The 25,145-nt window shown below is 44.1% G+C and overlaps 4 protein-coding genes across 8 annotated transcripts; 2 read left to right on the top strand and 2 right to left on the bottom strand.

Moving 5' to 3' along the window:
- Nucleotides 1-917: 917 nt before the first annotated feature.
- Nucleotides 918-10,012, bottom strand: fnbp4 (formin binding protein 4). 2 transcript variants are annotated; one of them, XM_037450852.2, is made up of 17 exons: nt 9,854-10,012; nt 9,194-9,271; nt 8,048-8,166; nt 6,923-7,094; nt 6,409-6,556; nt 6,139-6,241; nt 5,703-6,044; nt 5,210-5,405; nt 4,962-5,101; nt 4,780-4,884; nt 4,364-4,497; nt 3,195-3,361; nt 2,388-2,686; nt 2,169-2,286; nt 1,862-2,055; nt 1,566-1,723; nt 918-1,458 (listed from the first exon to the last, which is right to left on the bottom strand). In XM_037450852.2, exons 1-17 carry the CDS (start codon nt 9,855-9,857, stop codon nt 1,368-1,370), a joined length of 2,568 nt encoding a protein of 855 aa, XP_037306749.2. In that variant the 5' UTR covers nt 9,858-10,012; the 3' UTR covers nt 918-1,367. The 2 variants fall into 2 exon arrangements, with proteins under 2 accessions (XP_037306749.2, XP_037306748.2); XM_037450851.2 differs by having other exon boundaries at nt 9,734-9,973.
- A 469-nt stretch (nt 10,013-10,481) lies between these two features.
- On the top strand, nt 10,482-13,282 carry LOC119195702 (seipin-like). Its single transcript, XM_037450853.2, has one exon. It carries the CDS (start codon nt 10,809-10,811, stop codon nt 12,042-12,044), a length of 1,236 nt encoding a protein of 411 aa, XP_037306750.2. The 5' UTR covers nt 10,482-10,808; the 3' UTR covers nt 12,045-13,282.
- Nucleotides 13,283-14,481: 1,199 nt separating this feature from the next.
- On the bottom strand, nt 14,482-15,505 carry lrrc10 (leucine rich repeat containing 10). Its single transcript, XM_037452084.2, has one exon. It carries the CDS (start codon nt 15,488-15,490, stop codon nt 14,666-14,668), a length of 825 nt encoding a protein of 274 aa, XP_037307981.2. The 5' UTR covers nt 15,491-15,505; the 3' UTR covers nt 14,482-14,665.
- Nucleotides 15,506-17,495: 1,990 nt separating this feature from the next.
- On the top strand, nt 17,496-24,570 carry cnot2 (CCR4-NOT transcription complex, subunit 2). 4 transcript variants are annotated; one of them, XM_037450945.2, is made up of 15 exons: nt 17,496-17,636; nt 18,662-18,790; nt 18,901-18,976; nt 19,222-19,369; nt 19,508-19,690; nt 19,828-19,907; nt 20,454-20,579; nt 20,843-20,967; nt 21,084-21,201; nt 21,514-21,670; nt 21,963-22,024; nt 22,392-22,441; nt 22,537-22,637; nt 22,964-23,108; nt 23,200-24,570. In XM_037450945.2, exons 2-15 carry the CDS (start codon nt 18,674-18,676, stop codon nt 23,284-23,286), a joined length of 1,575 nt encoding a protein of 524 aa, XP_037306842.1. In that variant the 5' UTR covers nt 17,496-17,636; nt 18,662-18,673; the 3' UTR covers nt 23,287-24,570. The 4 variants fall into 4 exon arrangements, with proteins under 4 accessions (XP_037306842.1, XP_037306840.1, XP_037306843.1 ...); XM_037450943.2 differs by having other exon boundaries at nt 18,880-18,976; XM_037450944.2 differs by lacking the exon at nt 17,496-17,636 and adding an exon at nt 17,648-17,939 and having other exon boundaries at nt 18,880-18,976.
- Nucleotides 24,571-25,145: the final 575 nt, after the last annotated feature.

The following is a 25,145-nucleotide window of genomic DNA, read 5'->3' as shown; positions in this document are numbered from 1 at the left end:
AAATTCTCATTCCTTCTTAAAGCATGAGACACCCAGACCAATCGGACCATATTTCCCAGAGGCTTCCTGGTCTTCTGTGACCTGAGTGAAGGGATGAGCTCACTGAAGGTAGATCCTCTGGGGACAGAGATGTCCTCAGCATGTTTAGCATTACGCATATAGTATTGTAGTGTTGTGCAGCAACTCATTTATCAAGATAGAAGCAACATTTATTTAATCCATGCCTCGTTACAATGCTGGAAAGGACACCCGCAAAACCCAACGGGTGAGGCTTGGTTTGACCCTTGAACTCAGCACGTCACAACGTGTTTCCTGGTTGCTGCGAGTCTCCGCTGCGCCCTCCTGTGGCTGCGGATCTACGCGCAGCTAAGAATAAATGAAGTGAAATAAGCAATGCTTTATGCTCTAAAAGTGTACAAAAAATGTCTGGTAACAAGTTAATGGAATCCTTAGACATTTGATGTAGCACTAAAAAAATATTGAAAATGTTTATACCTTTGAGTTCTATATCTAATTCATGGTTAACGTTTAAATTATTTCTAAAAGTTCTTATTCGTTAGGTAAAAAAGGACCAGCCTGCCACATCATTTCTTCACTTTGATTTTCTTGAGATAAAAAGAAGTCCTCTGTAGGCATTCTAAAACCCCCGTGGGGCGTTGTCCTTGTTGTCTTTTATATTTTCTTAGTTTAAAAACGCAATTAAGAGGATTCTGAAATGTTGTGGCTTGGCTCAAATATCAACCAAGACCTGTCAACTAGGATACTTCATGAATTATGCTGCAATTAAAATGCAGATTATGTAATATTATATTAGGATAAAACTGCTTTTGAATTTAAAATAATAAATGAATAGTCAATTAGTAACTCGTCTTAAAGCCGTAATAAAATACATAGCAAACAAATAAACAAAGAAAATGTAAAAAATGAAAAAAACTGTTTAATAACTTTACAAAATGTACAGGTTCAGCAACCATCCCCTTCAAAAAACATTGCACATTATATTATACATGAATGAACAGAGTTGTATAAACTCAATAAAATAGACACTCCCCTCCAAACAAACTGTGGTGGTCCTCGATGTCATGAAGCTCTACAAAACGGTGGTGAAGTATATTTTTGATGAACCCAATCACTTTGGCACATTTACAACTGTCACTGCAAAAATAATAAAAGGACATTCAAGCCCTTCTGTGGAATGGCCTGCCATGTAAGGACCTCAAATGTCTCCATTGTCCACCATAAAATGATGAACAGAGTCCATTGACCATAAAATAAAACGCTCATCTCGGGCAGGATAACCTTGTAGTAAGGGTTGGAGCCGAATAAAAATATTGGTGACACAGGCGCCGTTTGACCCCGGTTGGATGTTACGTGTTCTTCGTCGTCTTCCTTTTCTTCAGTCGGTCTCTCCAGTTATCGGGCAGCGTCTCAAAATTAGCATTCTTTGAAGCTTTTCCTCTGTCGAATTAAAAACAGGTTATTGAAGAGCGGGTCAGCGTAGCCGCTCCATACACAATCATCAAAAACCAGTTGCGTAACGTTACTCAGTTCAAACGTAAACATACGTCATGAGCTGCTGTGTCTTCCAGTCCTCGATACTCCTCTTGTTGAGTTGATCTCGGTCCTCGTCACTGGAGCTGCTTTTCTCCTCTTCGTCCAACTCCTTCTGGATGCTCTGCCACTTCTTCACCAGAGATGGCATTTTGATCTTACTCTTCTTTGACTATAGAGATAGGAGGGAGGGGGGGAAAAAATGCAAGAAGCTAAATCAACACTTGTCTTGAAGTTTGTTTTACATTATTATTTTTTTTCTACCGTCCCATCTTTTACAATTGATGTAAAATGTTAAACCAAAACTGACCTTATCCTTTTTAATTTTCTTGGTCTTGTCTGGGGCCGGAGGTTTGGCTCCAGGAGGTTCAAAGGGCGGCTGGAAAGGCGGCAGTGGTGGCTGAGGGGGTAGGGCGGGGACAGGTGGGAGAGGAGGCTCACAAGGGACCAGGGGAGCAGGAACAGCTGGCACGCCCCAGTAAGCGGTCGCAGACATCAGAGGAGCTGCACAAAGAGAAACCATCATTAAAACGAACAGGGCTTTGGTCTTGGTTCAGAGGATCTGGAATAATACCGCTCTGACAGGTACGCGCATATCGGGGAATACGTCATTTTACCTGCGCTGAAAGCCGGCTGGGTGTAGAGAATGGCACCACTGCCAATAGTTATGGATTTACTCAGCTGGCCGGCTTTACGTTTCTGACCCCTCCCCAAGGGAACGGACGACTCCACAATCTGTGGGACGCGAAACACTTTTAGCCTTTTCTCCTAAACATATACACAATCACGTACATGGTTAGCTGCAGATGGCTAAGTTAAATTGATTTCTCGCGTACCTTCACGCTAGCAGTGCCTGGAGGCAAAGGAGGTCTCGCAGAGCCGTCCTCCTCTGTTCCGGGAGCGGGGGGCTCGCCGTCGTTGTCGTCGTCCATTTCCATCTCCACCTCCATGATCTCTTCGTCGCTGTCGGGAGGAGGAGGGGGTGGAGGTGGGGAGCCTGGGGGCAGAGGCGGCGGCGGAGGGTTGCTGGGAGGGGGGGGTGGGCTGTCAGGAAGGGGGGGTTGAGGTGGGGACCAGAGAGACGATGCAATGGGCTGGGGTGGCGCTGGAGGGGGGGCGGCTGGGGTTAACGGTCCTGTTAAAACGGATACAGTTGCAAAACCGTTGGGCGAAGCATGATACGGGGTTCATACACATTTTGAGTTCCATGACTTTAAAATCAAATTTCCATGACCTAACATTCAGGAAGATCTCAGTGACAGAATTCAGTATTTAATTATAAAGCTTACAGTGTTTCCACACCACCGAATGTATGTAGGGTAACTACCTGCGCATGCAGGAGTTGCGTCACGACACAGACACATGCGCGCACCCTCCAGCGGACCCCGTCTCCCTTTTAAAAGCATTATTTCAAACTCATCTTATATGAACATAATCATGACTATTCTGTTTTTTTCCAAGCAGCTTTCCGCGCCCGGAAATAACCATTTTAAAATCCCATGACTTTTCTAGCTTTTTCAAGACTGTATGAACCCTGATGATAGCGCTGTCGCAGTTTTCATCATCTAAGCACATGTTCATAGGAAGAACAGGAAGACATACATATACACTCTGAGCGGGTAAGTCTGGGGACAAAGACTGACCTGTGACCCCGCCAGGAGATGCGCTCAATGTTTTGATGGTCTCTTGGCTGGAAGTCTGTGTCTCGGTACAGTGTGTGCCTTTCAGGTCTTCCCCCTCGTCCTCTTTTGGAAAATCCCACTGGGAGGCACTGGTCCGGTCGTTCACATAGAAATACCGCCTGTGCTCTCTAAAGAGTGGAACAACAGAGATAGAAGGCAAGAGTCTCAACGACTGTCCCAGCAACGGCGTGAGTGGCGGGATACCCTGGGGCAGTGGGGGCGGGGGGGGGGGGGGGGGGGGGGGGGCAAGGGAGTGGACATATTGGCCACACTAAGGGGCAGGAGTGTTGGTATGGACAGCGACTTTAGCTGTCCAGAAGCAGGGCCCAATTGGAGTGTGGTTAGGGGATGTGGATAGGGAACCCACCTTGCTCTCAAAAACAAAGAAAGCAAAACAAATCATCTCTAGGTCCTGAAAGTAGCAATCAGCAGCTCACACCATGGTTGTCACATTTGTTCCTTTCTACGACAACCATTCCCTCCCAGACACAGGAAGACGCCAGAGAGGAAACACCATCGTAATCATCAAGAAGCATAGGTCAAGAATTACGAGCACACACTCATCTCTTTTTACATCAGAAAGAAAAATAATAAAAACAGGAAGACATATGAAATAGAGTAGGTCTGACCTGCTGGGTTCCCGTCATTGCTCCATCTTCACCTTTTATTAGATGCGTGACACTCCTCGCTTCCCGGACATCACTGTCTGCATTGCATTCTGGGTGCTGTAGTCCTGTAAAGTTCAAAGCGCTCCCACGCAACCGACCTTCCTACCATACCGCCCCCCCCCCCACCCCCACCCTTCCAAAATTTCCACTGACTGGACCCATAATCAGTCTGCAAATGCCCTGACAACAAAGGGCTTAAGAGTCTGTTATGGGGACAGGGAGCTTTTGGCGGCAGGAATATTTAACAGGAAGCAGGCTGGCCCAGAGTGGATGCTCCCTTATCAGTATGTGCACGGCAGAGGGCCAGGATTGCATCACAGAAACCTGCAGAGTCTTTCTGGAAAGTATTCTGATCCTTCCAGACTGGTTAAGCGTCTCCCCAGGTCATGAAACAAAGTCTGCAACCTTTTTCGGGGGGGGGGCGAGGGGGGTTTAGAGATGTGAAAGGTAAGGAGCGCGTACCTGTCCCAGTGGCAGGACCAGCCTTTAGGAGTGGCGTTAAGTTCGTAATATTTTATGTGTTCGGCAGCTTCCTGAAGCCTGCGACGAAGATAGACCCCATTCAGAGCGCCCTCTCTCCAGTCAGCAATCCGAGTCTGTGGGGGGCGATAGGAGACACCGAGTGAGATAAAAAGGATGCAGAGACATTAAGACAAAAGATAGATGTGAAACTCGGAAAAGTAATTACATTACGTTTCCAAATGACACCCTATGATCGATTATAATGAGAATTTTAAATATTAAAGTACTACGACGAGGTTTTGTGCAAAATGATGTGAAACAAAATGAAGCGTTAAATATTTTAAATGTCACACTTTGGGATTCCAACATCTGGAAGCTAGGATGGTTGCTCAGAAAATGAATAGTTTTCCTCTCACCTCAGTTTGTAACAGAAGAAACTGAAAGTTTGAGATCGCCTTTTTGTTTATCCCCAGGAACTCCATCTTGCTAGTTAACGTATTGGCCAGTTCTCCAATCTGAAACTAGATATGCTTTCGCATTACAAACTATCCCACAAAAGAGCCACAATAGCCATGGATGGTGGTAACCTCGTTTTTACCTTGAGCTCAGGCGTTTCTACTTTGAGCTCCGGTGTTTCCACCTCTTCTTTAATCGGAGGATTTGTAACCGCTTTCTCCTCTGAACTGTCCGTTTCCTTTTCCTCTGCTTCTTTGACGCTTTCTTGAACTTTCGAAAGGGCTACAAGACACAAAAGAGGCATTTAAAGATGTAAGGAGATGAGAACAAAAACATTAAATCAAAGGAATATTCATTGTTCACGTATTCTTCCGTGCATGCCGCCCTCACTTGTCGTCTCGGCGATGTCCTGAAGGTCTGAGCCGATGCTGTTGGACTCTGGGCTGGGAGCAGAGGGGAAGGCAGTCTTCCACCGCTTTTTCTTTAGTAGAAGGCCTCGAGAACCGGAGGCTTCTTGGCTGGCCTCAGAACAAGGACTCGAGCCCCCGGCACTGACGTCGCCCTCCTCTAGCGCCCGCAGCTCAGCCTAAGAGTGGGAGAACAGCTTAGGGGGAGGCCACGTTGTCCCGGTGCACACTTGGAAATACTTCTGCCGCACCCTCAAACCAGAAAAATGCCTGGCGGTCGTATGAACGCCTCGAGCCAACCAGTCAAGTAGCAGTTCACAAAATGTCCGTCCAACATGTCATCACTTCACTTCACTTCACTTCACTTCACTTTCACTGCAATGATCAGAATTATATAGTGACCATTATCCTCCTCCTTTGTGCCAAATTAACCGTTAACTGTTGCCAGAAAAAAAAAAAAAAAAGTAGTGGCTCACCTTTTTCCTCTCCAGGGCCAGTTCCAGCTCCATGGTGTCTTCCTCGGTCTCCTCCTCAGCATCAGAATGGCCTTCCAAATCCTTGTTGCAAAGGTCTTTCAGGACCGTGGGGATTGGGTCAGGGTCCAACGGAGGAGTGGGTTGAGATACTGCACTGCGAACACCTTCCCCATCAGAATCTAAACTGTTCTCAGGCTCGTCCAAGCCTTTAAGCAACTTTTTTCTCCATCTCTCTTCTGATTCTTTCACTTCGGAAGGGATCAAAGGTCCAAGCAGAGACGCCGCCACGCCATGGCGCTCCTCTTCTTCACTTGTGAGGCCTACAACACTCTCAATGACCTCCTTTTAGACAAAACATGAGGTAAAAATATTAACGCTCAGAATGCTTTTTTAACACCAGAGTCAAATTCATTCACATTTATGAAATTAAACTTGCCTTCACTTTGGTCTCCTTCACAGACGGCGGGGCTGCAACAAATGCAACATTTTCCTTGGCGTGATAGGTTACATGCGCTGTGCCGTTGCCATTGACACTAGAGCTGCAAAGAATACAAAACTACATCTTACAGGTCTGAATTTCTGTACGCGTGACAAAAACAAAAACGTGTGAAGAAAGGTCCTTGAGATCAGATAGAGAGCGGGACTTCAGAGATGACGCTAGCATTCACAAAGACGATGATGAAAGCGTCTTTCTGTCTGTTCCTACCTGTTGGTATTCTGACCCAGGCTTTGCACCTGATCAGCAAGATAGTGTGGCAGCTCCCAGGACACCTCATTGGTCCGAGTGCTCCAGTAGTAGTAGCAGCCAGAGTTCTCGTCCCACACCTCCTGCCAGTCTCCCATCTCTACACCCACTGCAAAAACATATCAAAGCAGAGTTCAAGTAAGGCTAGCACATAAAATTACAAAATTAAATCGTCACCAATGTATAGCAATTTGGAAGGTAGAAACAAATGATCATCAGGTCTGATTGGTATTAAAGAGGTTGCTGAAATGTAGGCAGTTTATTTGTAATCTAGCAGTATTGTCGTTGAATTTCAAAGAGCAATTGATTTGTATTAAATATATTAAATAAATTGTTTTTTCATGTAGACGAACAGCAATAATCTCAAAGCAGAAAAAGGTTGCAAACAAATATCGGCATATCATGTCATTAAGACAGATTTAATATTGCTCTTCTATGAACACTTCCATCTACAACATCGCACACAGACAGTTACCTCCAGAAAGAGAGCACTGAGTGTTGTACTCAAACTCTGTGCTTTGTTGGTTCTGAGCTGCACTGGCATCTGACTGCCGAGTATCCACCTCAGGTCTGGGTGGTGCGGCAGTTGGGACTGAAGGTGGAGGTGTATCTTCAGAATTTGGCTGGGTGGTGATAGCATCAATTTCCTGTGGTGAAAAATGGCCAAAGGAGCGTATGAACAACACACAAAAGATTTTAAATCAGGGAACCCTAACATGGACCGTCTGCCCTGCCGATAACTATCCACGGTAGGTTAGTCTGAAGATCCATTTACCATCTCTCCTCTCAGTTCTCAACTGCGTACTGTGCTGTGCGATTGCTCATCTATAATGATTACGTTTCTTTAAAAAGAAAAAGGCACCAAGTATAACTTAACGTTTTGCATAATTGACTTTCCTGTCACTTGGTCAAATCATTTAATCAAACATTTATTTCAGGCCCATGGTCCAGATTGTACAACACATTAAATAGCTGTCTATTCATAAACCTACGAATGCTTTATGAATAGACAGCTGTATCAATGCCTCCACAGCTGGGCCATGTAGCGTGTAGTACATTATTTCATTCAGAGATATTAATCCAGCAGATGAATACATTATCTGCTGGATATATTCCACTGGCACTGCACCATTTGGTGTCTTTAGTAATATTCTCATGGAATTGTGAGCTACTTTGAGTCTCTGTGGGCTTGCTTTTTGGTAATTAGACCACGAGTGAGCCGTGTAGAGGGGAGTACAATATTCTCTCAACAGACATCTTCACTCCATCACATACTGACTGACACGAGAGTCGCTTTGGATAAGAGCATTAGCTAAAATGACATGTAATGTAATGATGTTTGCATGATACGATACATAAAGAAATTAATATTGTACTCTTTGGGCCATTTCAGGTACACTCCTGAGATGAGACACTATGTATGTAGAACCAATGCAGGAACATGCATTTCAGGACTGGTCCGAGGCCGAAATAGCCACATATCAGTTGGTTGATTATGTACCTCAATTAACTTCACATATATGTATGAACGTATGTATAACCATTGGTTCCGATTTCAGTAACACAAACATGATTAAGATATACAGCAAGTTATACTCACAGCCATGAAGTTGGCCAATGTGCTGTCGATGTCTGCTGACTTTGCAGTTGAATGCTGAAGAGAGTCTCCAGCCTCCTCTTCATCGCTGTCCTCGTAGACTCCAAGCAAAGACAAGCCCTCTACAAGTGGAGACAAAGCAGCCTGATCAATCATACGTGCTTTGCTTAACCTCTTATAACCCACCCATTTTTCAGCTCTCTGCTCTATCAATCAACTCTTTATTACAGACTCTTCTTATTAAAAAGAGTAAATCTTTGCAACCGTACGGTCTATTTGAATCATTTCTGTGATGTAATAGAAGAGAACACCTATAAGATTTGTTCAGATGTGTAAATAGCGTATTTTTTCCTGTTTAAGAGTACTTTCAGGATGTTTACCACTTTTTAATGATACATTTGCAGCTTTAAACCTCTCCCAAATCATAGCCCCACAAGGGGACAGTCAAGTTTTCAGTATTGACAGTTCAAACAACGTCTTCACTTGTTTATCACTAATGGTGTTCAATACATCCAAATACAGTAGCTTGGGGCTTTAAATATATATAATTACGCGGGACCATAACTTTGCAACCTATGACCAATTTGAGCGATTGGCATCTCATTTGAATTGTTAGAGCCAATAGATTTGAGCTATACAAACCAAAATCTGATTGGCAGAACTGTTAGCCAATAAGAGTCGGTCAAAAGCTGCCCAGTGGAAATCTCCACCTTGTATACACTGCCAATCCGACCTATTCCCCATGGTCATAACATCATCTAGAACCACCCAGGAAGTGGATTTCATTGTGTAATTACTGGGAAAAATACATATTTCTTAGTTTAACAGCTCAGGAAAGAGAATATTTTTGACTATAGTTTGATAGAGATATTGTGAGTCTTTACAGCATGACGTGTCGTTAAGTAAAAGCCAGAGAAAGGGTGAGTGGGATGACTAGGCGGCGTTATGGGAATGTTGACATCTAGTAATTAATTTAGTTGTTTGGATCATGTAAAAATGGCTTACATCAACATGTAGCCCAGGTCCTTATGTTTAATATGTGACTTTGTGGTTAGTGAATTCATCGTGGCAGTTATTGTCTTATCCCAGTCTTTGGGTTTTAAGAGTATAAGAAACACAAACAGCTCCCAACGTATACCGTTATTCTACCTGTGGCCTTTACTGCGGCAGTCTTCATGTTTGTGAGTTTTTCCTTCATAAATCTGTGTCCATCAACCTCCTGTTCATCTGCAAAAAAAATGTCAGCCAAGAGGTTAGCCTTGGGTTAGCTACAACAAGCTAGCAGTTATAAGCTAACGTTATTCTCCCACACGGACAGCATCCTCACACTGACACAAGTCAAACGTAATGGCGACGTTCATGGTGTACAGGTGATCACGGGTGGGTTCCACAGTCATTTGTCGTAAGACTATTTTGGCATGCTCACAAAAACGTCTAACGTTAGCTTAGCATGCTACACGATAGCTTCTGGGCGAACAGTTAGCTTAACTTAAGAAAAGGTCAGTTAGCATACCGCTATCATTATGCGTGGACATTAGCTATTGGTGATGGTGATTTAACCTTGCACCCATGGTTAACTAATTCGACTGCGGGATTTTGTCAAGTTTTTAAAAGATCGCCACATGCTTCACACCTCCAGCATTTAGCATTCAGCTAACAAACCACTGAGATGACATTATTAAGAAATACCATCGGATCCCGAAGGGGCTTCTTCCCTCTCTCCGATACTCCCGCTGCGCAGCCCGGGAGGGGAAAGCTGTAGGATCGTTCTCCGACCGACCGCTCCTCCCGTGAGGCGATTTTTCTTACCCATCGATGTCCGTCAGAGTCTACGGGCCTGCAGCCTTCCCTGGCGTCGTTGTTGCGGCTCGGCTCTGCTGCTTCACAGTGGCACAAAAGAAGGCATCGCCTTCCGGTTCACACGGTCATGCTTTGGAAAAAGCTAGTCCTGTGACTGGGTGGTAGCTAACATGCTAACAAGGGGGGGTTCAAAGGAAACACAATTATCTGTTTAATTAGGAGGGGAAGTACAATGTTGTGGAGATTTGAATAGTGCATTACGGCAAAGTGTTGATGGTGGCATTGGAATGGCTATTAAAGAGTTTCTGGAGATTTATAGATAGATTAATGTAAATTAAATTAAGTGAGAAACTACTTAACACCAGAACAGACACAGAGTCGGCAATAGGCATTACTTAACTATCTATCTACTATCTACAGGAAGGAGCATGATCAATAGGACACCATAGCAAGGAAAAAGTACTTATACACATATAGATATTCTGCATAACATCTCAAGAAGTACTATTTTGGTATGCTATACTCATTATTATTATTTAGAAAGCATTTGCCCATTGTTTTATTTATTTATTATAAAATAAACTGTATAATCACTTGACACCCTCCCTCCATACCAGCTGGTGGCGGTAGTGAAGGAATTCCTAGTTTGCCGATAACCTTTAAAGAAGTCGAAGAAAGGAGGAGGGAGGAGGAGAAGAAGAAGAAGGAAAACAAGCTTAGACGGTGAAGTCAGGTAGACACCATCCCCGTCTAACCTTTAGGAGTAAATATTTTGATTTTTTTTTCGAGTAGGCTTAAAACACGTTAGCTAGTGAGCCGACCTGGCCGCAGCTACCGTTAGCATAAGCACGAGCTAAGCCCTCTGCTAGCTGGCGGATCTATAATGTAGCTCTCTGATCAGATCATTAGGCATGGGAGGGCGAAGATAAGCGATCACACAGTTTTGGAGGGGCACCGCCCACCGATGTATGACCACAGGGATCCACCACCGGGGCCGCAGTCTCAGGGAGCCGAAGGAGGAACACCCGACCAAACCAGGACCAGAAGAAAGTCCGGATCGGACACCATCATAAGTACGATGGGAGCGGTCCTCCACTGGGTCCACGATGTGGCATCTGTCACTCTCCTGAAAGCACGGCGGACTCTACTGCAGGCCGCCATCCTGTTCTGTGTCCTGTTACTGCTGCTCTGGGTGTCCATCTTTCTCTATGGAAGCTTCTATTACTCCTACATGCCCACCGTGAGCTTCTCCACCCCTGTGCACTTCTTCTACACCTCCGACTGCGACGCCTCTGAGTCGGTCCTGTGCTCATTCCCCACGGCCAACATCTCCTTCATCAAGAATGAGAGGGACCAAGTGATGGCGTACGGTCAGCCGTATCGGGTCTCGTTGGAGCTGGAGATGCCAGAGTCCCCGGTGAATGAAAAACTGGGTATGTTCATGGTCAAGATGTCTTGTTACACCAAGGGTGGCAAGACCGTCTCATCGGTGGGCCGATCCACAATGCTGCATTACCGCTCCAGCCTCCTGCAGAGCCTGAGCACGTTGCTCTTCTCTCCTTTCTTTGTGACTGGGATGGCCGAACAGAAGCAGCTCATTGAGGTTGAGCTCTTCTCAGAGTACAAGACGAATGCCTTCCAACCCTCCATCGGTGCGGTCATCGAGATCATGTCCAAACGAGTGCAGATCTACTCCTCTCAACTGCGTATCCACGCCTACTTCACCGGCGTGCGATATGTCCTGTACAACTTCCCCCTGACGTCTGCAGTGATCGGTGTCGCCACCAACTTCGCCTTCCTCAGCGCCATCGTGCTGTTCGGCTACCTGCAGTTCGTGTGGGGCGGGCTCTTGCCTCCAGAACAAGTGCGGGTGAGGGTCATGATGGGGGACAACACCCGCATCCAGCAGAGGAGAGAGGACGCTCGGAAGCGCATGGAGAAGGAAAACTCGCAGAAGGACCTTGGCGCTCCTCAAGTGATCGGCCCCGTGACCGAGGCCTCGGATGCCCGTGACAACGGCACGGGGGCACGGGAGTTCCCGGCGAGGCCCTCAGAAGTCGCGGACCCCCCTGGGGACAACAACAAGGAGGGCCGCCCTGGGGAGGAAGACGACGGCTCCGGCGTGTCGGAGGGACGCCAACGGCCTCAAGAGGGTGAGACGACACTCCGACAGAGACCCGGGGCGTGGATGAGCCTGTGAAGCTTTGCCACTGCACCCAACACAAGCACTTATAGTATATGCTCAATGTTAACACAAATATAATGGAGGTTTCGGGTTTTAAGCTAACAAACTACTGCGTATTGTCCTGTGTTGAGTCCTTGGCCTAGTTGTAACTTTGACTTCTTCTCTGTTGTCTTCTCTGCATATTGTCCACAGCACTTCTAAAGTCTGATGTTTTACCATCGGTGTTGTTATAATGCCCGTATCAGAAGATACTACATTCCAGCTCTGCCGTGTCTAACAGAATATGAACTAACCCTTCAGAGGTCCGTTGAACTGTGAGGTGGCATTTTCTCACATCACGGCCAGCGTTCAATAGCTGAATGCAGACATCCTGACACTCCCACGATAACTCAAGTAGACGTGTCTTTATTGCCGGTTCATACATCCGTGCACAGGATTCTGTTTTTGAATGTAGCCCCCCCCCACGTACTTGTTACAGAATTGATATAGTTTAGAGACTTCCTAGAATGTTTCACACCCTTTTTAAAGGTCCCAGATAAGCAAGCCTCGTGATACTCTTTCACAGAGTCTCTTTCAGAGCAATTTGATTTGGAAAATGTGCCCAAAATCCTGTCTTTGTTTTTAATTGCTTACCGTACAACGTATGTGAAGCCTGAGGGACACAAGACATTTATTTTACTTGTTCATTCAGAGACGTTCTGTCTCAGTTTCTTGAGTGATTTTACAGCTCGTTCATACTTGGTTAAAGCTGGGATCCTTTGACAAAGGAGGTCTTCATTCCACCATCACTATTTCTTTGTCTTCACTATCTGTTACAGTGCAGCTTATACACTGCAATTTAATGTCGAGAAAGTTTTATTTATTTAGTTTTCAACAAAAGCACCAATATTTTAGATGTGTCTTTTTAAGTTGTATCTAACATTACGGAACGGTATAAGAAGGATAAATAAAGTTACTGTTTCAAAATCGTGGTCGTTAAAGCTGTTGAAGAAGATTCATGAGTTGTTGGAATTAAGAACTGCCTACAAGTATTTATCCTGCACTCCGGGGGAGCCAAGGGTTTAAGCCTTAAGGGAGTTTATGTAAGAGTTTTGCAGGCGACATAGAATTCTGTACCAAAGAGATATGTTATATATGATGCATTTGTTTGATGTCATGGAAATATCCTTTTCAAATGCCTCAAAATGATTTTAATAGGTGTTATTTATGTGTTGAACAAATGAAATAAACATGCAGTGGCTCTCTTCCCATGATTCATAGTGTCTTGTTTACATTTCCGTGACATCAAAGTTTGGTTCTACGCCGGCATCACTTTCACAGGAGGCAGCAGCTTTAACGCGATATGTTTTGTCTCATAAAGTTGATATACTTCTTGCTCTTCGAAAAGGGTTTACCAGTATGACAGCATTACCACCTTAGCCACCACGCTTTTTCATCTTTGTTTACTCAATGTTTTATTAAACACAAGGAAAAGATCCATTTATAGCTCTCTTTTTGTGCAGATATACCATTTGGCATGGTGGAAAACGCATGTGGTTTTTCCTCATTTCATATTGATAAAATATATTTAAAATCAGAGGGCTGAGGGGCAGTGGGATTGGGGAGGTTTTGGGATTTCAGTGAGCCACGGGCCTTTCTGAGGGCTGAGATGTTTAGGCATTGCACATCTTTGACACCGCATTTAAACAATGAAACAGAAGGATGACTGTATATGTTCCCAGAATGTCTGGGAGGTTCACACAGTTCTTTTTAATGGCATGCTCAATTAAAGCCAATACAGTAGTTCTTTGTGTCCTAACATTTCCAGTGAAAAGACTGGTATGATTCTGGTAATTCAAAATGCCTCAAAAACATTTATTGTTTGGAACATCACTGTATCCTGTTCAGAGAAGACTTTTCTGGTACCCTGAGGAATTGGAAAACAGCATTTATGATCAGTTTCGGATGAAAACCTTATGGCGTATGATATTACGGCCCATTAGCAGCCTCTATTCAAAGCCACAGCGCCAATCTATCTGATGAATTATGCATTAGTCTGGATAGGAGTGCACTAATTGACTTAAATCATCCATCATTTGTATTAAAAACCTTGTGTCAGCAGGTTCAGATATTATCTGAGACTGCGTGTGGTGGCTCCATTTCTTTTTTTCAATATCTGCTCTACTGACCAACTTAATAGTCAATTTACACATTTACAGGAAAGTGTTGTGCGCACACATCACATAGAAACATGCACTGTTTCCTGTAACATTCTGTAAGTTTATGTTGGGTATGTAAGATAAAATAGTTGTAGAATATATATATATATATAATAGTCATTTAGGCAGACGATTTGATGATTTGATGGTTAATAGGTAGCTAATCATTGGAAATTGTATATAGAGAGTTTTACTTATTCAAATAAGACACAAACCTTCTACACAATGTAAATAAATAATCATTTTAAGCACTTTTTATTCCCGGGTTGACATTTCTCTTTTTGTCAACAACTCGTACAACAACCTGACTTGGCCGTATATGGACCAAATGCCACCAGCCTGATAAACAACACTTCACTCGACTTGAAGTGTTCCACTTGAACATCATCCTGTACTGCCAGGCGTCTCGCAGGCTGAAGGTCACTTTGTTCCTTGACCCTATATGTTACGCTCCTCCTCGGGGTGTCCCTCCGAGACCTGCGCTGCGGTCTCACTGGCTGCTTTGGATCCATCCCCCTCCAGCACATCGTCCGGGCTGTCCGCCCACCGCCCGATTCTTCGGACTCCCTCGCCCACCACCGGGGCATTAACACAGGGGTTGTGGTCATAGATGACGAGTTTCAACCCCTGCAAGTGAGACAGGCCCGGGAAGTGACGTATTTTGTTCCGATCCACATCAATGACAGCTAAGAAGTGCATTTCCAGCAACACCGACGGGAACGCTGCGAGCTGGTTCCCAGCGAGCCATATACTTCGAAGCTCTTCCAGCAATCTCAGCTCGGTCGGTAAACTCTCTATCTGGTTATAACCAAAGTGCAGGGTCTTTAAATTGGGGAGCTCACAAACTACCTGTGGAAAAACAGTGAAGCAATTAGTCTCAAGCCACAGAGTATTAAGTTCCTTGAGCTCTCTCAGTTCTCCGGGGAGGCTGTAAAGCTTGTTGTTACCCAGGTAAAGGATGCTGAGCTGAGGCAATCTGCAAACTGCTGCAGGGAGCTCTTCAAAACAGTTAAAGTCCAGGGCTAAGAGCTGCAGCTTCTTCAGGCCCTGCAGTTCAGCAGGTAGAGCGCTCAGGTTGTTGTCACTCAGGTAGAGCTTCACTAACTCACCGAAGACACAGGCGGCAACAGGCAGCCGGCGCAGCTGCCGGCCGCTGAGGTCCAGGGTCCGATCGGGCGGCATTTCCTTCAAGTCCCCCAAGAGAAAGCGTTGACAGCGCTCTGAGGGAATGAAGGCAACGGCGCCTCGCACGGCATTACCCATCTCGCAGAGTCTCGCGGATGCGCCGCTGGTCCTCCGCGTCAACTGAGTGCCGGATGAGGGTTGCTCTGAAATGGTCAGTTGGCGTCTTCAAGTCAATTTCATAGCATCCCGTTCATTCCCAACCACGGCCCCCTCTGGAGTTATTGATCTTGGGAGAAACCAAACAAGTTTGCAACAACGTAATGCATCTCTGTCATACTGCATCAGCATTGAGCAGCAATTACAGGATTATGATGCTGAACCACATCCTATCATTTGAAAAACAGCACAAAAAACGCTGTCTTGTCAACAAGTAAACAGAACACATAATAAGTGTGAAAAATATTGTAATTGAAAATTCACCTACCTTCCAATGTTTTCCTGTTGATGTCCATGACTCTCACCATCTCTCAGCAGTGAGCCATTTGTTTATCCAATTTAATGGGCTGAAAACATATTGTATTCCCATGGCGGATACTCCCCAGTGCAGCCCTCTCACCATCTCTCAGTGGCTCTGAGCTTTGCCCTGACTTTCATGGAGATAGCAACAGCTAGCCACTCTCTCCTCCCTATTTGTGCCTAATGACTTTCCCCCCTACTTCACTGAGACGACAGAGGTGGGCGAGAGAGAGAGAGAGAGAGAGAGAGAGAGAGAGGGAGGGGCAGGGTGAAAAGCTTAAGAAGGGCCTTGTGATGAAAGAGCAACGATGGTCATTTACATCGTGTTTCAATCCGGGAAGATTTCTGGGTCTGTGCCACCGAGGCAGTCGAGTGGGAAATTACATAATAATCCAGAGTCTGTATGTGTTTGTATGTCTGATGTTGATGGCGGTAATTAATTAAGTATTTTGGCAGGTAGGGAAAATCAAATAACAGGATTCCAGAAATACTAAGATGTGCACTGAAATGACAGATTGCTCTGTAGATTTCGCGAGCACCTAAACTGTGTTGTCAGTCATTGGGGAGACAGGATTTTAGTGCCGTAACCCCTCCAAATGGGCTTTTAGTTTTCCACATTGTTTGAAGAAATCAATATAATTTCCTTTTTGTCTTTGCTGGATAAAGTACTCCTTTGCTGTCCCGGGTGTGATTTGCAAAGGCTATCTTGCATAGTTTAATTAGGGATATTTTCCAACTCGATAAAACTGAGAAGGTATTTCATGTTCCTTATCAGAAGGAATACCGTTTGCCCCTTGTCTGTTTTCACTCCCCGCCAGACCGGTTTTAGCACATGTCCTTCTCCTTATCCACTGCCTGGGGGCCTCAGACAGGCAACAGTAGGCCTACAACTCCGTAGAACTATGTTACTGCCATTATAGACCATGTTTATGGCAGACAGGTTAATATGCCATAGCAGGGAAAGCACCGTAATGAATTGTTCTATTGAGTGATTACTAGATTACTAATGTGATTATGCCCTCATTTATGTAATCTCTGAACTGCTTTTCCTTAAAACATGGCTGTCAAACTCTTGACAAAAACTTAATTTGATGTTTCTGAAGTTAATAAAGAGCTTTCGAGGTCGTTCACAGGTCTAAAGTCAGCCTAAAGCAGAGTATTTTAATCTGAAATCCAGAAATAGTGAAGATGGTATTATTACTGAAATCCAAATGTAGTAACTAGAGGACATGAACATGATTGTATTGTCCTGCAAAATATTCTGCCCACATGCCTACAATTGAATGCATTCTCACTTCAAGGCAGGATCTCGAGATCAGAATCAATTCTGATTTAACACAAACCAGTTGATCTGGAAGGTTTTGGGGCCCCGGAGCTGGTGTGTCTGTTTCGTAAGGCCAATGGAAAACTGAATAAACATTACTCTGATGACAATGTTACCTATCTTGGCTTACTGAGTTGAAAAAACAAAAATCCTTTCAGATTGTTCTGATAAAAATAAGCTCCTCTGTTGGGACTGAAGCTAATGATCCCAGGACTTGTCATTAATATTCACTTAATAATGCACAAACTCTCCGTGGCTGTTCATGGCAGTGTTTTCCGCTGCCTGATGGTCTAACCCTGAGAACACTTTCTGTTTGTGACATGTTGAGTTTTGTGTACGGAAGTGGTCAGCCGGTTGTAAGGTCAGAGGGTAAAGGCTATCCTTCTCTGATTGAGAGTACACACAGCCATCTTGGATCTAACGTAGAGAAGGGAAATTGATGCGGTGAGGAGATTTGACTTATTTATTTTTTTGTCAAACTGAATCGGTTCGGTTCACGTTTCAGCTTTCGCTATGTGACATTTATTCCCCGGGTTTTCCCCGTTTCGAAACGGCCCGACTCTTTAGCCGTTAGCTGCGGCAGATTGTCACTGCTGGTCCGGCTGCTGCTGCTGCTGCTGTAAACGGAGCCGAGAAAACGGACAGCTGGCACTGGATATACGGAGGTCCTGAGGGCCCAGCACACTGCCGTATAGTGACCGCTGCTGGGGGAGCATAGTCGGGTTGTTTTGGAGTTGAAAGGCTTCGGTATGTTGTGGTACTTGGCTCCTGGTGAAGGCAGTCCACTTACGAGCTGGGGCTAGCTAAGCTAACACAGATTGAATATGAGCACTTAGCCTGCTAACGCTAGCTAACTGCACTAGCGCTGGCTAACTAGCAGGTTAGCATCGCTGCTGTTAATTTTCAAACTGTCAAATTGACTAACTATTCATCATTCAACACTAATAACTAATTCCAGTGGTAGTTTAAAGTGGGCAAAGTCACCTGTTGTTGCTGCTGTCACTTGATTTAAGTGAATCGTGTTATGTATAGTATAAATTGTTTATTTTGTTATAAAAGTTTCAACACGCTCTTCCGATATGCGTGTACATCGTTTTAAAATTGGACACATACTTTGAAAACCGTGTTTCAACACCCCGTGAAGACAAGTGTATCATTGTGATTTGAAACGAAACTAGAAAAACAATGAGTTTTCTATTTTATGTTGGAAGTGCCTTCTTAAAAGGAGGATCTGGGAAGTGCTGCAACGAGCAGAGGCTCAAATAATGTTGCAGTGTTGTCAATCATATTGTAAAGAGTGGTTGTACAACAGTGAAACAACTCAAGATAAAACTTTTGAAGCCAGATTAAAGTGTTCAACATCTGGTTTTTAAGAGGGATCAGTTTAAATGTGAACTAAAAACTCCTTCCTTCTTACCAAGCTACGTTCCCTTGCACATCTTTAACAGCAGCTCTTCTCTCTTCCTCAGGTGACAAAAGGCATGTTTGGTGCTAGAAAGAAATTTGTAGAGTTTGTCGAGGTAGTCGATAATGACTTCACTGATGAAAGCATGTACTACAGCCAGCCGTCGATGTTCCCACATCGGTCGGACAAAGATGTAAGTTTTGTCCACATGTCTGCACAACCCGTGTCATGTCTTGATTCAACGCCAGAGGAGGAACGTTCTGGTCATCTTACTCTTTCTAGTCTTCAAATGTTTTCCTTCAGATGCTGTCGTCTCCCTCGCCGTCGTCGTCGTCGGGTCAGCTGTCGCAGCTTGGTGCAAGTTTGTACGGCCCACAAAGTAAGTCTTTCCTTTCTTTCTACCGTCACACCCATATCAGTTTTCTCACATGTAGCACATTTGAAGTAAAAGTAAATCCTTTGCGTAAACAGTGTGGAAGGCAGGATGCAGATGAGCTTAGCAGCTTAGCAGAATTCTTGCTGATGTAACTCGAAATCAACTAACCTTTTTTTCAGATGGACTTTCTCTCTGTTGTCTGACGATAAATGTTCTTCTTCTGGTTTCCCCTCTATGTCTTTCTGCAGGTGCACTTGGCTTCTCGGTAAGGGGCATCGGGAACAGTACGCCTCAGTTAAATCGAAATCTAACACAAGGCACGCAGCTACCAAGTCATATCACCCCAACAACGGGGGTCCCCACCATGTCTCTCCATACCCCTCCATCACCAAGCAGGTGGGAATGAGGGCAGACTCAGTTAAGACGCATACTTGTGTGGTTTAAAAACAACAACCATGGAATAGAAATGACATTTGAGGTGGCATGAGTAAAGATTTAAATGCACCTAATCAGACCTATTCATGTTTTTAACAGGGGGACATTGCCGATGAACACGAGGAACATGTTGAACCACTCTCAGGTCGGTCAAGGCATTGGAATGAGTGGCAGGACCAATAGTATGGGCAGCTCGGGGCTTGGCAGCCCCAACCGCAGCTCGCCCAGTATCATCTGCATGCCCAAACAGCAGCCAGCACGCCAGCCCTTCACCATAAACAGGTAGACGGATCGGGCCAGAGGTCCGCGCTCCTTTGTGTCCTCTACAGTTCCCGATGCAGACGTTTTGAAGGAACAGTTGATCTCTTTTTTTTTTTTGGCCTCATCTTTGGTTTTCCTTTTCTTTTTTTTCTATGCAGCATGTCAGGGTTCGGTATGAATCGCAATCAGGGGTTTGGGATGAACAACTCGTTATCAAGCAACATCTTCAACGGCACAGGTTAGTGTGTTTACTCAGGATATTTTAAGGGATCATTAGTTTAAAGTTGTATTTAAATAAGCACTCTGGTGTTTGTTTTGAATATGACAAATACGTTCTAAGTGAAGCACAGTGAGGATTATAATCATATACCTTGCTGCACAATTGTTGAAACTGAGCTGCTGACATGACGAAATGCCCTGGATCACTGTAAAATGCAGTGAAGTGTGTCTTCTTGAAGCAAGAAGCATAACTTCTAAACGCATATGGTCAGAGTGATCAGCAGTTTAAACTGATGGGGCTCTTTTGTGTTGATAAGTTTAAAAAAAAAAACCTGAAAGCATTGTATCAATTTATCTTTGACTGCTGAAACAGACGGTGAGTGAATATTATTGTAACTAGCTGTTGTGTTTGGTCAGCAGTGTATACTTAGAGAAGGGCCATTTATCCCTAGAATTACAGGGAAACACAATTAGACTGACAAGTTAATTATCGACACATTACTACACAGATGCAGTTGAAGGTGACATTACATATTACAAGTTCCTAACCTTCCTATTACTGCAGATGGGAGTGAAAATGTAACGGGACTGGATCTGTCAGACTTCCCTGCGTTAGCAGACAGGAGTCGGAGAGAAGGGACTGGAAACCCAACACCGGTGCTCAACCCACTGGCTGGACGGGCTCCTTATGGTAGGCCATTAGGCCATAGAAAGTGTCTTACATCTACACATATTAAGCTTCAGGAAGAAGGTTCCCCCGAGTAGAGAGAACATTAAAAATAGCTTCTTGATTTGGGTTTATAACATTAGCCAAGGTTTTTTTTTTTTTTTTTTTTTTCAAGAATAGCTTATGATACCTTTTTTTTTTCATTGTGATTTATTGGTTATTACACCTCGGGTAATTATAATCTGTACTTCACTATGTCCTTCATCATCATCATCATCACCCTTAAGTTGGCATGGTGACAAAGCCGTCGACTGAACAAACACAGGATTTCTCTATCCATAACGAGGACTTTCCTGCACTGCCTGGGCCAAACTACAAGGACCCCACGTTGAACAACGACGACAGCAAAACTGTAAGTGTGAGCCGCCGAGGACGCCACGCTCTGACCGGGTGTCAAGGTTACTCATTAAATCTAACTATTGCTGTTTTGTTTTTCTGTGCTTTGAACTGGTTTTCTTTTTTTTTTAGAACTTGAATTCCACAAGCAAGAGCACATCCAATGCAGATGGGCCAAAGTTCCCCGGAGACAAGACGACCACAGCACAGAACAACAACCAGAAGAAAGGGATCCAGGTGTTGCCCGATGGTGAGACCTCTCAGCCAATCGTATCGCTCCAATTCCACTGAGACATCCCTTCTACCCTAAATTTGGGGTTAGTTATTTATTGGATAGGTTGCAGTGTGGAAGCCGCAAGAATATTCAGTGTGATACAGATCACCCTCTTCAGATCATCCTCTTTACGTTTGTCTGTCTGTGACCATCACAGAATTGGCTTGGTTTTCTCTCCAATGCTTGCACAAAGTGTGGGTCTAAAATGTGGAGGTAATGTATTGACTGTGCTTCACAGCCCAGTTCCAGTGGTTTGATGTTGAACTCTGAATTCTCTTGCTTCTGCAGGTCGGGTGACGAACATCCCCTCAGGAATGGTGACGGACCAATTCGGCATGATTGGCCTGCTGACGTTTATCCGGGCAGCAGAGACCGATCCGGGGATGGTACATCTGGCGCTCGGAAGTGACCTCACAACACTGGGACTCAACTTAAACTCACCAGAGTAAGGCATCTGTTCTACCCTCGACTCCGTAGCTTTTAAATTGTCTAAATGTAAATCTTAAAGAGTTTAAATGTGACTGTAAAAGGTGTTTCAGGTATGGATTGATATTTATGTAAATCTTAAGTTTAATTACGCCCCAGCCTCCACCTGTACCATATCTGACTCCGATGTGGGGAAGTTTCCAAGTTAACTGTGTTTTCAATAGTTTGTGTTTTTGTGATATATGTTATTTTGTTACTATCAAATGCCTTTCGTGCCAAGAGCTTACTGCAACTTTCCTTTTCTTTTACAGAAACCTGTACCCCAAGTTTGCCTCTCCTTGGGCTTCATCGCCATGTCGACCTCAAGACATCGGTAAGAATTTTGCAATTATGAATTATGTGGGAGAGGATGACATTTTAATCTACCTGAAACCTGATTCAGTGATCTTGAAGATCTTACAAAACTTGACCGAACTGGGTCCAAACCATTTTTACAACAAATTACACTGCACACTTTGAAACATATCAATGATTACATTTGATTACAGTCAATGATTACATTTGAAGGGAGGACTCATACAATAAGCAATGACCGTTGATCTTTCAAAGCAATGGCATGACAGAATTGCATCATCATTTTTTCCCCACCAAAAAGAGCTGTGATCTGTTGGCATGACAGTAAATGGAGAAAATGTTTTAAGATTACACGTTTTAGTCACTCCTACTTTTTGCCTTTTCAGACTTCCACGTTCCGTCTGAATACTTAACCAACATCCACATAAGGGACAAGGTAAGCTTGAGCTTCAGTGCCAGTAGAAGCAGTCTTCAGGGTGCACATGTCGGCACACAACTAATGCTCTGAATCCTTTGCCGTCCTTCCTCCAGCTGGCTGCAATTAAACTGGCACGATACGGCGAAGACCTGTTGTTCTACCTGTACTACATGAATGGGGGAGACCTGCTACAGCTTCTGGCGGCAGTAGAGCTGTGAGTACTTAACACATAACAAGTTAACTGTAAAGGTATTTCTCTGCCTTTTGATGGTGATCATGGGAAATGTTGGGCGACCGCGCCACATAGAGCACAGGCGGCGTGCCTGTAACCGCAGGGTTGATGGTTTGAAACCCGGCTGCTCCATGTCCCGCTTCCAAGTGCCCCTGAGCAAGACACTGAATCCCTAACAAGAGGCTGCTCCCACTGTGTACTTTCTTCTTCTGTGATTCCTGTGGCTTTATGAGGCTGTTGGGGTGAAAAATTCAAGACTCTGCGTCTTCTCATTTGTCTTCTTTCTTGTCCATAACGTTGCCCTCCAGTTTCAACCGGGACTGGAGGTACCATAAAGAAGAGCGGGTTTGGATAACGAGGGCGCCCGGCATGGAGCCTACACTGAAGACCAACACCTACGAGAGGGGAACCTACTACTTTTTTGATTGTCTCAACTGGAGGAAAGTAGCCAAGGTAGGAACCAGCCTCTGTCACCCACTGCCAAAGCGTCATGAAGTTTTGACTGACCGACCCGCCATGTTAACATTGCGTTTGCATCTCAAAGGAATTCCATCTGGAGTATGATAAGCTTGAAGAGAGGCCTCACGTGCCAACGACATTCAACTACAACCCAGCCCAGCAGGCCTTCTAAGGCCCGACCAGCCCAGAGGGCCGCAACGGCTCCTGCACACCACACTGTTGTCCAGGAGGGGCGCTGTGGTTGACACGGCTCGGTTTTTATTCCTCGAGGATTTGGCTATCTGACTGTGGGGGTCGTCGTCGCCACCATCAAAACTGCCGCCTATCCCAAATTTCATGCTGCCCAAAAACACCAACACTTGTTCTGTTTTTATTCTTTTGGTTCCTCCTGTTTTTTTGACTTGTTTTGCGCAGGATCTGTGTTATGTTTACGTCTCTGAATCTGAAGCTTGTTTTCTTTTAGAAAGGAGGACTGACCCTGTGACACAGGACAGTGACAGAACAAGGTTTACGCCTCACCAAGTGTTAAGAACAGAAAAAAAAGGCAAGAGAGTTAACATCCTCAGACGCAAGTGAAAGGGTGAAATAAATGCAATGTTTATTGTTGCACTATATTTAGTAATAAAAGAACACAAAATTTGTTTGTGATTTTTTTTTTTATATGAACACTCCCCGAATTTTTTTCAATTTTTTTTTTTGTTACGGGTCGGGTGGGTTCATGCAACTTTTATTTTTCTATCTTCCATTTACAGTGACTTCAACCTTTTTGTATTTGCATCAACATACTCTGCTTACCCCTCTGTCCGTCTCCCTCTGCGAGTTCTGTGCCAGTCGAACATGGAAACTGATCTGGGAGATTACTTTGGTTTCCACAAATGTGGACAAATCCTCGACGTTGCTCTTGAGCAAACAAACAATTTCCAGTCTTTGTTACAATTTTGTAAGAAATGTGTACATTTTTTGTTTCTTTGCATCACATAAATTAGTATATATGTGTATATATGATTGCTATATATATATATGTATGTATATATATATATATGACATCTATTTTGGAAGAAATCTTGCCCTGCCTTTTACCTCGTTTTTATGAGGTGGGCATGGATGCAATATGTGGACGCAACAGGACATTTCTTGATCTGCTGGACAGGGTGTCAAATGGCACTGTGGGCACTTACATCAAAAGAATACAAAATTAAAATGTAATTTAGGGAAAGGCTGGATTCTCAACCGAAAAAAATACAAATACAAACATGGAGATCATCCCACAAGTTTGGAGTCAAAATAAGGGATGTATTTCGGTTCAAGCAGTTTGGGCAGCAGCAGACGGCAGCATTTCATAGGAAACAGAAAATTGTCAAATTGAGGAGAATAAAAAAAAATCCAGACCAATCTTGTATTTTCAGAAGTTCAAAGCTTCTTTTCTTTGTAATAAAGCAGAAAAGGCTTTCCTGAACCACTGTCTGTGATCATTATTCTTTGTGAAAGTGACGCAACATCTCTCCTTTCTAGTAGAATTCAGCTTTGTACACTGACAAACAAGCAGATAATTAACACACTCTGCACTATCATCAGTTTGGATGCTTTAATTAGATCCTGTGATGGACATTCAATTCTGTTCAGAGTGAAGGTTTATTGGTCTTCACAGACGTTACAGAAATTTCTCTTCAAGCAAGTCAATTCATGGAATGTAATCTAGACCAGCAAGGCCTCATTTTCACATGTACCACATGCTGATAGAAAAATACACTTTCATACTATGCTACAGTAACAGATCAAGAATCTTGTATTATATCTATATTAATAAAGTTGTTGAAACATTTTATGAAGGCACATTCACAATACTTATAAAGGATAAAACAATAGTAGACAAATATGGCACATGAACGAGAGGAGATTATACATTCAAAAGATTCTACATCACTAGTTCAAATTTACACAGGCATTTAAGACAGCTACCGTTAAAGGTCACGGACAACCATTGAGAAAAGATGTAGGAAATGAACAATCACTAGAGGACGCGCAGAGCCG

This window comes from Pungitius pungitius, chromosome 6, assembly GCF_949316345.1.
Source record: "Pungitius pungitius chromosome 6, fPunPun2.1, whole genome shotgun sequence".
Lineage (NCBI taxonomy): Eukaryota > Metazoa > Chordata > Actinopteri > Perciformes > Gasterosteidae > Pungitius > Pungitius pungitius.
The sequence above is the reverse complement of the archived record's forward strand: the minus strand, read 5'-3'. Positions and strand labels throughout refer to the sequence as shown.

Bases quoted from the DNA above. Each gene is read 5' to 3' on its own strand.
- fnbp4 (XM_037450851.2), bottom strand. From the start codon at position 9,857: ATGGGTAAGAAAAATCGCCTCACGGGAGGAGCGGTCGGTCGGAGAACG. The intron at 9,272-9,733 runs GTATTTCTTAAT...TTTTTTTTGCAG, and splicing joins AGCCCCTTCGGGATCCGATG to ATGAACAGGAGGTTGATGGA. The intron at 2,287-2,387 runs GTACGCGAGAAA...CGCGTCCCACAG, and splicing joins CAGGCACTGCTAGCGTGAAG to ATTGTGGAGTCGTCCGTTCC.
- lrrc10 (XM_037452084.2), bottom strand. From the start codon at position 15,490: ATGGGTAATGCCGTGCGAGGCGCCGTTGCCTTCATTCCCTCAGAGCGC.
- LOC119195702 (XM_037450853.2), top strand. From the start codon at position 10,809: ATGTATGACCACAGGGATCCACCACCGGGGCCGCAGTCTCAGGGAGCC.
- cnot2 (XM_037450943.2), top strand. From the start codon at position 18,674: ATGTTTGGTGCTAGAAAGAAATTTGTAGAGTTTGTCGAGGTAGTCGAT. The intron at 18,791-18,879 runs GTAAGTTTTGTC...TACTCTTTCTAG, and splicing joins CACATCGGTCGGACAAAGAT to TCTTCAAATGTTTTCCTTCA. The intron at 22,025-22,391 runs GTAAGAATTTTG...TTGCCTTTTCAG, and splicing joins ATGTCGACCTCAAGACATCG to ACTTCCACGTTCCGTCTGAA.